Genomic DNA, 17,777 nt, shown 5'->3' with positions numbered 1-17,777 from the left:
GGGAGACTGTAGTTTGGCCTGTCTGGGTTTCTCCTGGGATTGAGTGAGTTTGGGGAAGGGAAAGGGGGTTTCCAGAGCCATTAGGGCTCAGCCTGGTGGTGTGTGTATGCGTGTACACACATGAGCATGTTTTGATGGAGGTCAACAAGTTGTGAGTGTTCCCTGGGCCATGTTAGACTAGTGTTGGCTGGGGGCCATCAGTGCTGTCCCTGCATTCTATGTGGTCCCCATGGGGAGGTGGATTTGTTCAGAAGAGATCCGTTCCTGAAAGTCGCAGATCCAGAAGACACATCCATCTAGGAGTGGAGTCCTCGTAGGGTTTGGCACAGTGTTATAATTCAAAGACAACCCGGAGGGGCACCTTTCCTGGCAGCCGCTGGGGACAGACAGTGCGCACCCGGGGTGGCAGGCGAGTCACACGCAGCCATACTCGTACCACACTGTCTGCTGGTCCCCGCCCGGCTCTGGGGACACGGGTGTGCTCCTAGAGCTGCCCCCTTGGCTGAAGTCCTCCGGGGCCTGGCCAGCAAGGGGAGCTGAGTCGGGAGACCGTCCTGGGCTCTTGGCAGGGGGCCCCTCGCTGTAGCCCTGCGCTGCATCCCCCTCTGAGAGGCTGCGCCCTGTCTGCACAGGGGTGATGGTGGCCACCTCCCCCGAGTGTGGGGGTGTTTTGGGCTTTGTCCTGGCAGCAGGGACTGCCGAAGGCGAGAGTCGCTGGATGCTGCTGCACTCACCGCCCCCAGAGCCAATGGCTAGGGTGGTAGCCGACTGCTGTAGGGGGGCCAGCCTCTCTGCCTTCGGGGGGGCCAGTGAGAAGCGTCTCACGTCCAGTGGCCGGCTGTGGGGCCCAGGACCCTGACAGGAGCTGCTGGCCTTTCCCATAGGCAGGGTGCGCTCCCGGCCTAGGCTGTGGGTGCTGGGGGGTGTGGGGCTTTGCAGGGGATGACAGCCTGCCTCTCCGCCCACCGAGGCCTCGAGAGGCCCTGGTTTCTGAGGGGATTCCTGTTTGCAGGCCTCTGGCCCGCTGGCCCGCAGGAGATCAGCTGAAGCCAGGCTGAAGGCCCGGCTCAGGGATGTGCTCCGACCTGTCGGGGGCATCAAGGCCTGCCGGGGTCTGCCCAGAGACAGGCTCTGGGGTGGCTGGGCCTGCCTCGGAGAGGGGCTTGCCAGGGCCCCGGCCTCGGCTGCTCTGAAGTTTGGCCTCACGTACTGCCCGGGCTTCGCCAGCCTCCCCTCCGAAGTGCTCATGGTCATCTTGACAGTGGGGGCCACAAAACTGGTGGGCATCTTGGTGCCATCTTTCCTGAGCAGAGATCCTGGCTGGCCTCCGATGGTCGGGGGGTCATTGGCCTTCCGGAAGTAGTCACTTAGCAGGTCATCCCGGCAATTGGGTGTGTCCTGTAGAGAGCGGGGAGACCCAGGTCACCTCTCAGGGGGCTACTTTCTAAGGGCTCCTCAGTCCCACATGCAATCACAGAGCCTGGAGAGGCTTTAACACCTCAACAAGTGAGGATGCTGAGGACGTAGAAGCAGGTTCATTGTTGAGTGCATGGCTGACCTGGGTTCAAACCCAGCGAGGGCTGATGTCAGAGCTGTTTCGGCATCACCTGGCGACGGGTCCCATCCCAGGAACCCCTTGCAGCATCTCTCACACCCAGAAGAGGAGAGGAGGGCACATCAGGAGTGGGTGGTTAGTGGGCTCAAAGCCCTGCCTAATCCCCACCATGGCGGGCCCCGTCCTGAAGGACTCGGGAGACGGCCTCAGCCTTCCTGGACACATGGCCTGTGTCCTGTGCTGCCCTGTGACCCTGAGATGAGCAGCTGCACTAGAGACAGACCCGCTCTGGGGAGGGGGGAGACCCAGAGCAAGGCTGCTCCGTGCGCCCTCAGGGCTCTGCCACAGCTCCGAGTACCACCGGACGCTGGTCACAAAAGTCCTGTCAGCTCACCTTCTCGGTGGGAAGTTGACCCTCCTCCCACTGCCCACTCCTGAGGGCACTCACCTGCGTTGGAGAGCTGCGGTTACTCTCCTCCAGGAATTCCTCCAGAGTGACCATCTCTCTGCTCGGGGAGGCAGAGCAGGGCCGCCCTCCAGCATGGGGCTGGGCGACAACCCTCCTCTGGAGCACACCATCCTGGGGGAGTGGCCCGTTCCGGGGAGGTGGGTACTCATGGCGGCTGAGGGTGGGGCGCCCTGGGGTGCTGGCCACATCCCTGCTGGGGATCAGGTCTTCACTGCTGATGCTCTCGGACCTGCCGTGGAGCTGGTCAGAGGAACCTGGGTATCGGGGCGACAAGGGGTGCTCGGTCAGTCTCCAGGGGTCGGGGGCTGCCTCTGATTCAGTCATTGTGCAGGGCTGGACTTAGGGCTCCATCTGAGATGCTTAAAAATTCCACTTTGACATTGAAGAGCAAAATAACATGAGGCAAAGGTGGAAAGGTTCTGCTACAGCGTAAATCAGGGCCAGAGAACGTCTGGCCCACGGACCATATTGTTGTTAAGTGCCGTCGAGTCGGTTCTGACCCATAGCGACCATACACAGTGTTTCCGAGGCTGTAAATCTTTACAGGAGCAGAAAGCCTCATGTTTCTCCCCTCGGAGCAACTGGTAGTTTCGAACTGCTGACCTTAAGGTTCGCAGCCCGATTTGTAACCACTACGCTACCAGAGCTCCTTGCATATAGGGCCTATGAAATCATTTGGTCTGGCTCTGCCAAGGCAACCGCAGTTCCAGCCATCAACACTGTTGTTGTCGTTGAATGGTGTTGCGTCTGTTCTGACTCACAGCAACCTGTATCGTTTCTAAGGATCAGTTGGTGGGTTTGAACTGCTGACCCTGCGACTCACACTGACCTTGCAGTCTAGCTTATTATCCTGCCGTGCCACACATTGTGTGTGTTAAGTGCCATCGAGTCGGTTCTGACCCATAGCAACCCTGTATAAGGTTTCCAAGGAGCAGCTGGTGAGCTTGCAGTTCAAAACAGCTTTGTAGTCTGACGCATTAGCCCACGGCGCCACCCCAGGGCTACAGCTGTACAATTAATTCTTGCCTTCCATGTGGGAGACAGATTCAATTCCCAGTCAATGGTGCCTTGTGTGTAGCTACCAGCCATCTGTCAGTGGTAGACTGCATGTTTTAGCGGAGCTTCCAGACTAAGACAGACTGGAAAGAAAGGGCTGGCAATCTACTTCCAGAACTCGGCCAATGAAAGAAACAGCTATGGATTATAATGGTCCAATCTGCAACTGATCAAGGGGACGGCACAAGGACAGGCAGTGTTTCCTCTCAGTGTACATGGGGTTGCCATGAGTTGGGGGCAGACTTGACAACAGCTGACAACTCAGAATTGCTCTCCCACACAAGACTTGCCAAGCACAGAGGGCAGAGTTTGTCTTGTCAAGGCAAAGGAGGAAGAAATGCTGCTGCTCTCTGGAACCAGAGATCACACTAGAGGAGTTTGAAGCTGGTCACAGAATGAGGGTAACCATAGCAACAGCAAAACCCAAACTGGGTCAACTCTTAATTTGGTTGACTCAACTTTCCCTAAAGAAAGCACAACCATTCACAGGTATAGATAGATGCTATTTACTTCATTGTCAGCTGTCCTCTACCCAGCATCCAGTTTTCAACAAAAATTAAAAACACACAGCCAGAAAAACAGCAACACTGTCAAGAAGAAATAAAGCAAAAAACAGAACCAGACTCAAATATAAACCAGACTGGAATTAACATGCAGGAAATTTTAAATTAATTGTGGATGATATGGGAAAGCTTACGGCTGTCACAGATACAAACAAGGAGCAGGTAAGCACATGATAAATGACACAGTAGCAGAAATGAAGTATGATTTTACTGGGGGAAAGACTTCAGCTGATTAATGGTGGTGTTGTGGGTTAATGTGCTAGACTGACTGCAAGGTCGGTTCATGCTCACTGGTCACTCTTAGGAAACCCTATACAGGGACGCTACGAGTCAGAACCGACTTGATGGAACTTAACAACAATGTAAACCCTTGGACTCCTGGTGTGGTGCTGCAGGGTCAGCACTGGACCGCAAACCACAAAGTCAGCCGTTCAAACCCACCAGCTGCTCCTCAGAAACCCTATACAGGGTCACTCACTATGAGTTGGAGTCAGTTCAACAGCACACAACAACAACATTGTAAATCCTAGGGCAATCTGTAAACCAGAAATTTAAGAAGAACTATAAACAACAGCAGATAGTTGTTGCTGTGTGCTGTCGAGTTGGTCACAAGGCACAGGAACCTGTAGAGCGTTTCTGAGCGTGGTTGGTAGGTCTGGTTCTTATGTCACTACCTATTAGAAATGAGCTAAAAACACTCAATCCAAAATCCAAAAGCAGGCGAAGGAATCACAGCAGCCCCATGAACAGAAAAAACTAACAAGATGGTAGACAAAAATGCAACCGTCCCAGTACTCACCATAAGTGGTAACAGTCTAAACATACCCATTAAAAGATGGAGCCTCTAAGACTGCATTAAATGTGTGAGGTCCCATTATACGTTAACTACAGGATACAAATGTACACAGGCAAAAGCCAAGAGGAGGAAAAAAGGCATGTCATAAAAAGCTGAATCAAGAGAGCTTACAGTAATGTTGGCATAGACAAACTTCAGAACAAGGCGTATTATCAGAAACAAGTATCTTTACATATAAGGCATCCTGGTGTGGCACTGGGCTGCAAGGTAGGTGGTTCAAACCTACCAGCTGCTCCTCAAATATTACCCAGGGTCACAAGGAGGCAGAACCCACTAGACAATTATATAATAAAACAGTGGGAGTTTTCCTCAATCTTTTTCAAGACCTCTTAGAAGAGGGTCATTTGTCAAAACATGCCAACCCTTAAACAAAAAGCATCCAAGTTCTTAAATGAAAAACAGACAAGTCTACCATTATAATAAAAGATTTCAACACTCTTCTCTGAAACCAGAACAAGTAAATAAAAACTAGTAAGGCAACCTCATCAGTATTATCAATGAACTTGAGCTAGTGACAGAAACAGGGCACTCAGGTGCACAGGCAACATTCACCGAGACACACCATATTTCTGTACCCTAAAGCAAACCTCCAAACATTTAAAAGGATCAAAACCATCCAAGCTCCATTCTCTGATCATAACAGAACAGAACTACTGTTACTGTTACTGTCCCACAGATGGAGTCCTGGTTGGTGCTGCGGGTTCAATGCACAGGGCTGCGAAATCCGTTTGAACTGCAAAGTCAGCGGTTCAAACTCACCAGCTGCTCCTCGGAAACCCTATACAGAGTCACTATAGGTCGGAACCAACTTGAAGGCACTTAACAAACAATTCTAAGGATTGTCACTGGTTCATGTTTACAGAGTTAGTCAGTGGGAGAGAAAGGATTTAAAACAGAATCTGTTCAAACTCCCTGGCGTGTCCTTGAAACTGCACGGTGTGGCCCCTGAACTCACCACGATGCATTGAAGAACCCTGTTAGCTGTGTTGTTTACATTATAAAGCAAGTGCAGAGAAGGAAGAGACTCACCCTTGAGGTTCAGAGGTGAGCTATTGCTGGATGCATTTCTGCTGCTCTCCAGGCTACTTGGCCGGGACACTGAAAGGGAATGACAAGCTTCAACATAAAGAGCCAATGACCAGATAGATTCCAAATTAAAAGCCATGTCATCTGAGAAAAATTATGTAACAAATTTGAGTATACTCCAAAGTTAAGGCAAAAGCCTTCAAGAAGGAAGGAAGGCCTTTTGGGACTGTCTATTATGAGGGGCTTCAAAAAGTACGTAGAAAACTTTCATGATCTTTTCATTAGATTTTTCCACGCACCTTTTGAAGCCGCCTCCTATGTGTCTGTGAGGGAGTTTAGCTTCACCAGTGGAACTCGAGGCTCAGCACACAGGAGGCTGTCAATAGCCTCCGAACTACTACCGTTACCACTAAACTCTGTTACCTGTTAAGTATGATGGTTTTGCAGGTCTAGGGCTGTGGGTGGTACAAATGGGTAAGTGCTAGAGTACTAACTAAATGGTTGGCAGTTCAATCCCACCCAGAGGTGCCTCAGAAGTAAAGCCTGGTGATCTGCTTCTGAAAGGTCACACCTTTGAAAACCCTAAGGACTTGGGGTCGCCATGAGTCACAAATAACATGACAGAAACCAACAAAAGGGCTGTGATTTAAAACCGTTTGCAAAGCAACTCTACCGCAGAACCACAATATAAAGGCTGCTCTGGGTAAAGCAAGGGCTGGGGTGGGGCTGCAGAGAGAGTTCTGTCTACCCACACTGCCCAGAAAACACATGAAAACCCCCTTACCTAGGCCAGGATGCTGCAGCTTGGTTGGAACAGGAGCTGAGACCAGTGGGGCAGAAGAGGACCATGTGAGGCAGACTGTGCACAGGTGTGTATCAGAGGGTGTGAGTGCAGGTGTGCACAAGGCAACTCAGCCTCCAGCGCTGGGGTGGGTGCTGGGGCTCTGCGGTGGGAAGGGGGTCCTCGCCCCTGCTACCTATTAGCTAGTCTTCAGCATCTTTGTTTCCTTGGCCAGTATTTACCTCTGCCCCACAGAGAAAATGCCACCACCTTTGGTGACCAGTGCAGGAGGGAAGCCTGGAGGGAAGCCTGGTGACCTGTGGGGTGTCTGCACTGTGGCTGCAGGTCCTCAGGGAGGACGATTAAGGTGAGGGTAAGACCAGGGCAGATCCACGTTTCCCGGCCTGGGTCTCATTAGGGCATTGGCATTGTGGCCTGGTCTGCCTGCAACCCCCCACCTCAATCAGAGCACCCTGTGAGCAAACATCCTGGATCTGGGCCCTCAGTGTACCCCTACACACAGCTGGTGCTGACTGAACTGAACAGAGGAGCTGAAGAAACACAGGAGACACGGGGTAACTGGTGGGTTTGAACTGCTGATCTTGTGAGCAGCCCGGTGCTTACCCTACAGCGCCACCAGGGCTCCTATGGTCTTATATTACTGCTGTTGTCAAGTGTTGTTGAGTCAGTTCTGACTCACAGCAACCCTATATAGGGTTTCCGAGGAATGGAAGTGGTAAATTTGAACCACTGACCTTGCAGTTCAAACCAACCTTATGGTCTCATGTTTATCCTACAGCGCCACACCAGGACTCCATGGTCTTATATGGTGATAGTGTGCCGTGGAGTCGGTTCAGACTCACAGCGACCCTGTACAGGGTTTCTGAGGCTGTAAATCTTTACGGGAGCAGAAAGCCTCCTCTTTCTCCCACACAACAGCTGGTAGTTTCGAACTGCTGACCTTGAGGTTAGCAGCCCGATTTATAACCACTATGCAACCAGAGCTCCTTATGGTCTTATATAGAGAAGAGGAATTTTGAAATCAGAAATATGCATCTCTTTAAAAAGCAAATCAGCTTAGCTAAAAGGAAATGGATTCAAAACCATGAGCCTTGCAGTGTTTTGTTAGGCATCCTCAAGGCACCTTGTGCAGTGTGAAGCGAGAAGGGCTCCATGTATAGATCTGTTTTCCATGACTTTACTCACACAACTTGCAGATTTCTGTATCTGTATGTATGAAGGTCACTGTCAGTTTTTGACACTAGCTAGGGTGGGCAATGTCAATTTCTACATTGATTCTTGATTATTGCGGAAATATTTTTAATCTCTCATACTGTATTTTTACATAATTAATGTACTGATTATAAGGTTTTTTGCAAACTGTGTAATCCTCTGGCTCATTATATGCATGTATTTATTATTTATGCGGAGTCCTGGTGTGGCGCTATGCGTTAATGTGCTGGACTGTAAGGTTGGTTTGAACCTCTAAGTTGGTGGTTCAAGCTCACCAGCCTCTCCTCAGAAACCCTATACAGGGGTCACTATGGGTCGGAACTGACTTGATGGCACTTAACAACACTATTTATTCAGCATGTGATAATGCAAAACATATATAAACCTTCTGAGTTTTAATTAAAAAAAATAAAGATTTCCCTACTTTTTTTGTTTTTCACAAACTGTAAGAACACGGAGCAGCTTTTCATTGTTGAGAGGGCAGGTCTAATTCACAGTTTCACAATAAGCCAGGATCAAATAGCAAGTGCATCTGACAACTCCCAAGTCTCAACACAGCCCTGGGCCACCGAGACCCATGTGAGGACAGGGAGTCCCCTCCAGCACAGGAAAGCCCGGAGGAGAACCAAGGAGCAAGGGGTGTGAAGAGGAGGTAGTGAGACTGAATGGAGTCCATTCATTTGGAGCTAAGCTGGACGGTAAACCCAAGATTAAACACATGGCAACGACAGCTTCAACACGAGAAACAAAACACGTTGGGAGCTAGTGAATCCCCCACCACTGAAAGTGGGCACCGTGTTAAAATGGAAAAGGTTGGTGGCTGTGTGCCTCGGTAAAGATGACAGCTTAGAGACCCTATGAGGAAGTTCTACTCTGCTGTATGGTCATGATGAGTCAAAGCTTGACAGAAGTGGGTTTGGGTTTGGGTTTTGGAGGTACGTCAGCAGAAGCTACATGCTTCAGCCCTTGGGGAGAACGAGGAAGGAGGAGCTTGGAGGAATTCTGGGCCCCCACCCCATTCCCACTTCAACCCAAACGCAGTGACGTTCAACCTTAACGTCACTCCAACCATCCACTTTCTTCCTTTTGTATGCTGGACTTCCACAAAGGGCTTAGTTTGCAGGGAAACGTACGATTCATAAAAACAAGTCTGAGCACCCAGGTGGAAGGCACGTGGCGCTGACCACTCACCGTACTGCCTGTGGTTGCTGAAGTCGAGCTCCAGGGATGGCTCACAGAGGGTGTCATCTGAATTAGAGCCTACGGTGAAAACAGCTGATGAGAAGGGGTTTAGGAACATCCGCTCTGAACTGTGTGGAATGCTTCGGGAACTGCCACCCTTAACTTGGGCTGGGTCAGCTCTATTGCTCTGATCCCATCTGATTTAACTTTCAGTCACACTTATGCAATTCACATTGGGTCTTGGTCTCTGTTTGGTAGAAGTTCTCAGATACCTCAGGATCCTAGGCTCCTCTCCACAGGCTTCACACCTGGCAAGATCTGACTTAGTTATCCTTTTGGGACTCTCTTGGGCTAATCAGATTCCTCAAAGGATATTTCCATCATGGTGTGGCGCCATAAGGTAAGCAATGTACTGCTAACCTCAAGGTCGGCGGTTCAAACCCACCAGCCGTCCTCTGAAATCCTATACAGGTTGCTGTGAGTCAGAACTGACTCCAGTGTACTTAACAACAATGACAACTAGAGGTGAAGAGGAATTGAGACACATGGATGAAGTCAGAATTACACCTCAATATCAAGAAAGTAAAAATCATCATAATTGGACCCATAGGCAACATCATAATAAACATCCATCGTCATGAGAAACACACATCATCATGATAAACACACGTCGTCATAACAAACATCCGTCCTCATGATAAACATCCATCATCATCATAAATGTAGGTACGGCTGCAGTTGTCAAGGCTTTCATTTTACTTGGATCCATAATCAGTGCCCGTGAAAGCAGCAAGGAAGAAATCAAATGACGCATTGCACCGGGCAAATCGGCTGCCCAAGTATTCAAGAGCAAAGATGGCACTTTGAGGACTAAGATGCCATGGTAGTTTCAATTGTCACATATGCATGTGAAAGCTAGACAGTGGATCAGGAAGCCCAGGGAAGAATTGGTGCATCGGAATGATGGCGGCACAGAATACTGAATATATTATGGACTACCCTAAGAACAAACAAATCTTGTCTGGAAGAAGTACAGTCAGAATGCTCCTTGGAAGCCAGGATGGTGAGACTTCATTTCACGTACTCTGGACATGGTATCGGGAGGGACCAGGCCTGGAGAACATTGTGCTTGGTACAGTGGAGGGTTAGCAAAACCCTCAAAGCAATGAACAGTGGCCGCAACAGTGGGCTCAAACATGGCAACATTTGTGTGGCTTGAATAGGATTGGGCAGTGTTTCGTTCTATTATACACAGGGTTGCTATGAGGTGGTGGAACCAACTCAACAGCATTTATCAACAGCTAGAGGTGTGAACCTGGTTACTAGCCTCCTGGGAAACACCTGATGAAGAGACAGGTGGGTGCAGGGAAGGGTGAATGTGCCAACATCCAGTCTGCAAATCTCCAGTAAACCCCCTTGTGCCTTGTATGATTCACCACTCTCACCTGTGTCTAAGACCCCCTGTCAGGGACCCCTCTAGGTTTCTAACAAGGTGGGTGGGGGCAACTGCCTGGCTTCAGCTCAAACTCTGGTTCTCAGCCCTACTGTCCCCTCCTTCTGGAGCTACATGATCCCAGCCATTCCTGAAGGTGGTGGTGGTGGTGGGTGCTCAGGGTTTCTCCACTACCAGCAAGGACTGGGCCTCTGCATGGTTCATTTATTGCTCAAAGTCTCACAGGTGGGAGTAGAGCTGAGATTTGAACTCGTGTGGGTGATGCCAGAACTGGTCCAAAGTTTAACTACTCTGCTCTTCACCTCTTAGTCTTGGAGAGATACCCCTTCTATCTCTGACAGTCTGGAGTCTCTAGGAAGAACCCCACGACTCACCCTTGGTGCGGCCTGGGTGCCGGGCAATGGGGGTGGAGCTGGAAGGGGTTGTTGCGATGGTTGAGGCTGCAGATGTCCGGGTGTCCAGCTCCGCAGGCCAGGACTTCAGGGCCGGGTCGGTGGAGGTATCTGCGCGGTCCAGGCTGCCTCCATGTGGGGACCCCCGCTTTGGTTTTGGATCCCTGGGGCCTGGACCAGAAAGGACATGGAGAAGTGAAGTTGCAAGATCCTGTGCCTGGGGGATGGGCCCAAGGCTCAGAAGTAGGAGCAGAAAGACACACAGACCACGGACAGAAGCTGAGGTTTCAACAGGAGGGGGCTGGTGTTGGGAGCCCCCACGAGGATGGCCCTTCAGCTAACGATGGGGTCATAGTGTGAGAGGGGATAAAAGGGAACTCTAGGAAGTCTGAAACTCAACCCGTGCTTTAAGACGCTCCTAAAACCATGACTGAAGATTCTGATAAAAAAAAATCCAGAGAAGAATCCTGACCACAAGTGGGGAAAAGTGGAACAGAATTTCAAATTCTCACAGACTTTGTGTAGTGGTGGAGGTTGGACGGGTACCTGAACCCACTGCCCTTAGATCATCATTGCAGCTCCTGAAGTCTTTGTGAAACCAGACTGCAATGCTGTAGCTTGATTAGTAAAGAAGGTGTGTCTTGGGCATTGAGCTCTGTAAGTTCTTTCTCTCTGGGATCAAAGTGCTGCAGTAACTCACATGATGAGATTGGAACTCAGGACAGTACGTTTATGTTCTGGGAGAGGAATAATTCAGAAAAAGGGGGGGGAGAATGGCTGCTCAATTTGAAGAATGGTATCATCGCAGAATTGTACACGTAGAAATAGTTGAATTGGTATATGATCTTATTGTTGTTGTTACATGCCGTGGAGTCGGTTCCGACCCATAGTGACCCTGTTTCCAAGGCTGTAAATCTTTACGGGAGCAGAAAGCCTCATCTTTCTCCCATGGAACAGCTGGTAGTTTGGAACTGCTGACCTTGAGATTAGCAGCCCGATTCGTAACCGCTACGCTACCAGAGCTCCTTATATGTTCTTAATAACAACAATGTAAAAACTACAGAGAAAACAAAAAGCGAGGGAAAATTTCTAACAGGCCTGCTTGGTGTACCATGCTGTAACTTTGCCTGTAGTTGGGCAGACCTAGGATGTGGGTCCTGCCAACTGGCTTCACTTATGATTTGGAAGAAGAAAAAAAAATCACGTTTATTGCCAACCTAACAATGTTTTTTTAAAAAACAAAATCCACAGTGTCTGCACAGTCAGACTGAATGCAGAATGATTTTGGGCTTTTCTGCAGCCTCTACATTTTCTATCATAAACATTCACTTTCAGCAAAATGAAATAAAATGGTATTAGAAAATAAAACAAAACCTCAGCTGCCCAGTAGGAAAGGGAACAGGTCCTACAATATTAAAGATGACCATTCTTCCGCTCCCAACAGCTGACCAGGCCTTTTGCAAAATGCCTCATCCCAGGGGTCCAGAGGGCCTGGGAAAGACACATGGAAACCTAGGCCTGTGACCCACTCTTCTGCAGACTGACCACGTCTGCTGGGCTCACTGTATTTTGAGTGCCCACATCGTGCAATTTGAAATGAAGGGAAAATCTGAACTTTGATGAGAAGCAGGATTTCAGTCTGGAGGAGCAAATGGGAACAGATGATCTGATGGATAAGGTTAGAATGGGGACTGAGTGGAGGAGGGGGAGACGAGATGAGTGGACGGTGAGCAGAACGGTGGGGAAGCGGCGTGAGATCAGACAGCAGGCTGGGAACACGGAGGCCACCCAGGGCACCTTAGTCAACATGAGCATTTCAGCTGTTGCCAAGTGTCGTCCTGTCAGTTCCGACTCATAGTGACTCTGTATTGGGTTTCCCAGGCGTAAATCTTTGAGGGAACAACAGAAATCCTCATCTTTCCCCCATGGAGCGGCCGGCAGGCATGAATCTTGGACTTTGTGGTTTGCAGTCCAGTGCTTATTGTATGAAGCCACTGCGCTCCCAAGCATTTCAGTAGTTAGACGTTTATTTCATGGTTACCGTGTTTCTATGAAAGGACCTGATGGTGCTGTAGGATAAGCACAGGACCTCAAGGTCAGCAGTTCAAACCCACTAGCCGCTCCCCCTAAAGAAAGACGAGGCTGTCTGCTCCTGTAAAGGTGGACAGTCTCTGAAACCCTACATGGGGTCAATGAGTCGGAATCAACTCAATGGCAGCCAGGACCAGTTGATTCCAACTCATGGTGATCCCAGGTGTACCCCAGGTGTGTCAGAGTGGAACTGGGCTCCACAGGGGCTGACATTTCAGAAGGAGATCAACAGGGCTTTCTCCTGAGGTGCCCGTGGCTGGGTATGAACCTCCAACCTTTCGTCAGGAGCTGAGTGAGCGTGTTAATCATGTGCTCCACCCAGGGGCACCTGTCCCACTGAGAACACCTTTCATTTGAAAACAAACATACTTGGAAACTGAGTCGATTTAAGATCGGTGTATATACAATCAGACAGGTGGCATGGAGGTTTGGCAGGAAGCATGCAGGTGATACCAGAAAGGCTTGAGGTGGGAGAGACAGCTAGCTAAAGGCCTCTGCTGCCAGCATGCTGGCGTCCATCTGTCCACTACGGCATTCCTGTCAGCATCCACGTGTCAGACAACGACAGCACTGTCCTAACTCTGTATCGGGCCTGGCCTCTGGCACAGCATCAGTCATCCAATTTTCCACAAGACCTGAACAGAGAGCCAGCAATTCTGCAGCACACAGAACACAGCTCAAGCCAGCAGTTCAGTGTTCTGACAGAGACAGGGAAGAAGGGGACGGAGACAGAGGCTTGAGCTGCTGCTGAAAAATCCTCACTTGGCTGAGGTTGCAAAGTTCAGAAAGCGGAGAAGGCGACCTCTGACTGGGCCGCCGTACACGTGGGCACGACAGAAGCCTGCAGGCACAAGCGTGCACACAGAAGCACACGGAGCCACCACTTACTGCATGTGGACATCCTAGCCCACGCGTGTCCCAGGGCTCCCTAAAACTGTGCCGCACTGAAGAACGGTCCAGAGAGTGTGACAACTCATCTTCTACTTTGAACTCAGAATCCACGCAGGCTACTTTGGGCTCGGCTTGGAATTGGGGTTGGGAGAGGGGTCCACTGTCCACTATAGGTCATGCAGCCTTTAGGTACTGTTTTGTGCTTTGTTTTGTTTTTGTTTTTTTAATTTTAGAAATGAAGGAGGATATGTGGAGAAGACACATGATACAGGAAAGGATTAGAAGTCTCCAATGTCTGAGAAAGAAAGGGGCTCATGAGGGGAGGGGGGGATGTCGGAGGAAGACCAGAACCGCAGGCGTTTAGAGAGAGCTGGGTGGGCCGTGGGAGACTTGTCTTTGTCCTTGCTTTTGCTTCTCAAAAAGGGACTCTTTTTGTGCTGAGATGCTAAGGTGTTATCACCCGGATAACCCAAGGGAGGAAAAGAAAGAAAAAAAACAAAAGGCAAATAAATGAAATATACAAATAACAAATGACCCTAAATCAGCTAAACGGATTCTGGAAGTCAGAGTCTTATGTAACCTTGGAAAGATATGAAATGACACCCAGTACACTCGGGCTCCAATCAGAACTCAGTGAATCATTTATGAGCGACCTCGATTAATTATCTTAGTGGCATTTTAAAGCCAATGATTTACTTACTCAGCACGTGAGGAGAATTACTGATTGTCCAAGGAGCCAATGGACTGGGCTATTTTTCATTTCCAGCGTGTTAAATTATTAAAGAAGAATGTGGATTAATTTAGGGCCCGCTTTTCTTACTCTTAGCGACAGGAATCAGTCATTAAAATAGACGAGTACCGACTCCCATTCAAAGGCCTTGGAGACACTTCATGCTAGGTTTCCAGCCACCATCATGAAACAGCCTACCTGAAGCATTCACGAATAATTTCTGTATCATGGCAGGACGCGTTCTGAAAAACTGACTGAAATACTACTTTTCCTCAACACCAAACAGAACCATAATTTCCTTTTAGATCTCTGAGGCATCGCCACCCTAATCCCACACTCCTTGGTGTTTAAATGATAAGAGTCTTATCAAAGCAGACAATTTATCTTTCCTATTATGCCTCACATGAAATGATTCAATGGATTTCTGACTCCTGGGATTAAAGATGATGTCAAAAAAGCAAACATCCAAACCCAACGCTGTCAAGTTGACTCTGACTCATGATGATCCTATAAGACAAGCAAACATGCTACCAAGACTGTAATCTTTACAGTAGCAGATTGCCACATCTTCCTCCTGCAAAGTGGCTGCTGGGTTCAAACAGCTAACCTCTGGGCCAGCAGCTGAGCGCTTAATCACTGTACCACTGGAGTTCCTTAAAGAGGAGTCCAGAACCTGCTATTTCTTCTCCCACAGCACCACCTGGTGGCCAGGGCTCACTCCACATAATGTGAAAACCCACTGCTACCAAGTCAATCAGAGTCCTGGTGTGGCACTGTGGGTAAACGCACTGGATGTAAGGTCGGTTTGAACCGCAAGGCTGGCTGTTCAAACCCATCAGCTGCTCCTTGGAAACCCTATACAGGGTCACTATGGGTCAGAAGTGACTCTATGACGTTTAACAACAACATATATAATGACGAGGTTTTGTCAACTTGACTTGGCCAGGATTTCCAGAGGTTTAGCAGTTGGTATGTTCATATTCCCATGGTGATGAAACCTAACACAGACACAGTTATCTCTATGATGAGTGGCTGTGAGAAGCCAATCAACTGAAAGGATGTTTCCTTGGGGGTGTGGCCTGCTCCCAATGTAATGAATATGAGGGAGGGACTCTGAATTATAAAACCGTTTCCTTGATAAACTTCTCTTTATATATACATATATATATACACACACATACATACATTTCAATGGTTTTGCTTCTCTAGAAAACCCAGCCTAAGACACTGTCAAAAAAATTAAACCATAGGCAACAGAAGCACTCTTGTTAAGTGCCGTCCCATAGCGACCTTGGGCAGGGTTTCTGAGGAGCAGCTGACCTTGCCGTCTAGTGCATTATCCTGAAGCACCACAGCAGAACTGCTCTAGAGGGAAGCAAGTGCTCGGGTTCATTATCCGTGACCTCCATGAACCTTTCATCTAAGCTTACGTTCCTGTGAAGGGTGGGAACATGAGTCTTTGTCCCCAGTCCATGTGTACACCCACAGATTCTGTTCTGCATTTGAAAGTGGCATAACAGGTACTTGTACTGCCACCCCCAAAAGACTCATGTCCTACTCAGAAGGCAAGCTGGCACTGACTTGGGGACAGGCCTGACCATCAGAAGGTCCTGGGTCCTTTACGAGGACGTAACTACTTACAATATAGGCAAGCATAATCCAGGACTAGTATTTCAAAGCAAATCTGCAAAGTAGATGACGTTTAGGGTAACTACTGTGTCTAATCAATCTCACAATGCATATTCCTGTCCAATTCTTGATGTCTCTGAAATTAGAACGCCTCTTGGAGCCAATGGTGCGTCACAGTCAGCCCTGGCCCAGTGGCTCTGTGACAACACCCCAACTCATTTTGCTCACATTTCCCTTTAATGAGCATGCACAAAAAAAACTGCCCAATTCAGGCGTTTCGAAGAGCTCTTTAAACAAGAATATCTGAGAAGTTCTACGTGAGAAAGCAGTGCCTCAGTGTTTCCTCCCGGTGAGATATAAATAACTGGGCATCTTGTCATCGACAGCCACTTAGGCAAGATGAAATACGGCATCATTTAATGAGACACTGGGCTCCTGTTTCAGCCTCTGACCAACCCCAAACAAGAGCTCCAAGTGAAAGGTAAACTGCTCAGGGCTGGTAGGACACCAGGCCAGACCAGGAGGGAGGAGAAAACCTAACCTTCCTTTCAAAGCAGTGCAAAAGCAGAAGGACCTGAGGACTTCCTGAAGATCTTCTATACACAGAGCACACTTACAACACGCCTGGACCACACACACAGCCCTGTCCTCGTCTCTAAGGTGCCCGTGTGACATTCGCTTTGGACACTATCTACACCACTAATGAGGCTGCTCTTCGGAAATAATTAAGCGGTTACAGAAAAAATGGCCACAACACTGACTTCTATTCATTGACTAATAGGAGGCACACTCCTCCACATCCCTCCATGGAGCTGTGGAGGTGGTGGTGCTGTTACGTGTTGTTGAGTCGGTTCTAACCCATAGGCATCCTGTAGAGGGTTTCCAAGGAGCAGCGGGTGAGCTTGAACCACCAACCTTACTGTTCAAAACCAATTATGCAGTCCAGTGCATTAAGCCACAGCGTCAAACCAGGACTCCATGTAGCTATAGACACACGCAAACACAATCCCCCCTGACATTGCACACATACTCACACACCCTCCACAATTATGTACACACATACACACACAATGCCTCCATGTTCCCTACATTCCTGCACACACGTATACACATCCCCAATGCTCCCATACTCGATGATACACACACCCAAGCTACCACATACAAGACCCCTACCTTCCCACACACACATGTATATATACCCCCACTCACAAAAACACCCTCTGTGTTCCCACACATACGTACACACCCCACACAAATATACCCTCCACATTCCTACACACACATGTATAACCCCCACACACATACACCCTCTATATTCCCACACACATGTACGTACACCTCCACACTCCCACATACACCCTTCATGTTCCCACACACAGAGGTATATATACCCCACGCTCACACATGTACACTCTGTTTTCACACACATGCTCACACACCTCCATGCTCCCCCACACACATGTATATACATCCCCATGCTCTCACACACACACACGTGCACAAGGGCTATCTCACTACTGTCATCAGGAACGGATCATTTAGAACCCCCTCTGCTCCCCCACGGCATCCAGGTCACCCACACTCTACCTTTTCCCATAGGCCCATTGGAGGCGTCTCGCTCTTCAACACAGTTTGGCCCCAACGGGACGGTCTCCAGGGCCTCCGGCTGCGGTCTGAGAGGCTGCGAAACGGATGGCGAGGTGGGGTCTGGGGACTCGGGTTGCCAGGACGGGCTGTCTGGGGTGGACTTTAGCCGCTCCCTAGAGCCCTCTTTCTTTGGTTTGATGAGTCTGACTAAGGCTTTGGCTCCAATCCAGTGGTTTTTCCTAGATAGGAAGAGATTTTTTAGGATGACACATGGGCCATCACA

At 49.2% G+C, this 17,777-nt stretch overlaps 1 protein-coding gene across 1 annotated transcript in view; it reads right to left on the bottom strand.

The window, feature by feature from the left end:
• Positions 1–414: 414 nt before the first annotated feature.
• CCDC88C (coiled-coil domain containing 88C) overlaps positions 415–17,777 on the bottom strand; it is a 154,566-nt gene continuing 137,203 nt past the window's right edge. Inside the window, exons 25-30 of the mRNA XM_006839573.1 lie at positions 17,495–17,733; positions 10,549–10,737; positions 8,731–8,799; positions 5,529–5,597; positions 2,004–2,278; positions 415–1,398 (exon numbers count right to left, since the gene is read on the bottom strand). Coding sequence (XP_006839636.1) covers positions 415–1,398; positions 2,004–2,278; positions 5,529–5,597; positions 8,731–8,799; positions 10,549–10,737; positions 17,495–17,733 — 1,825 coding nt within the window. The remainder of the gene's footprint in view (positions 1,399–2,003; positions 2,279–5,528; positions 5,598–8,730; positions 8,800–10,548; positions 10,738–17,494; positions 17,734–17,777) is intronic.

Source organism: Chrysochloris asiatica, unplaced genomic scaffold, assembly GCF_000296735.1.
Source record: "Chrysochloris asiatica unplaced genomic scaffold, ChrAsi1.0 scaffold00025, whole genome shotgun sequence".
Taxonomy (NCBI): domain Eukaryota; kingdom Metazoa; phylum Chordata; class Mammalia; order Afrosoricida; family Chrysochloridae; genus Chrysochloris; species Chrysochloris asiatica.
Note: the sequence above shows the minus strand (reverse complement) of the source record. Positions and strands in the feature narration are given on the sequence as shown.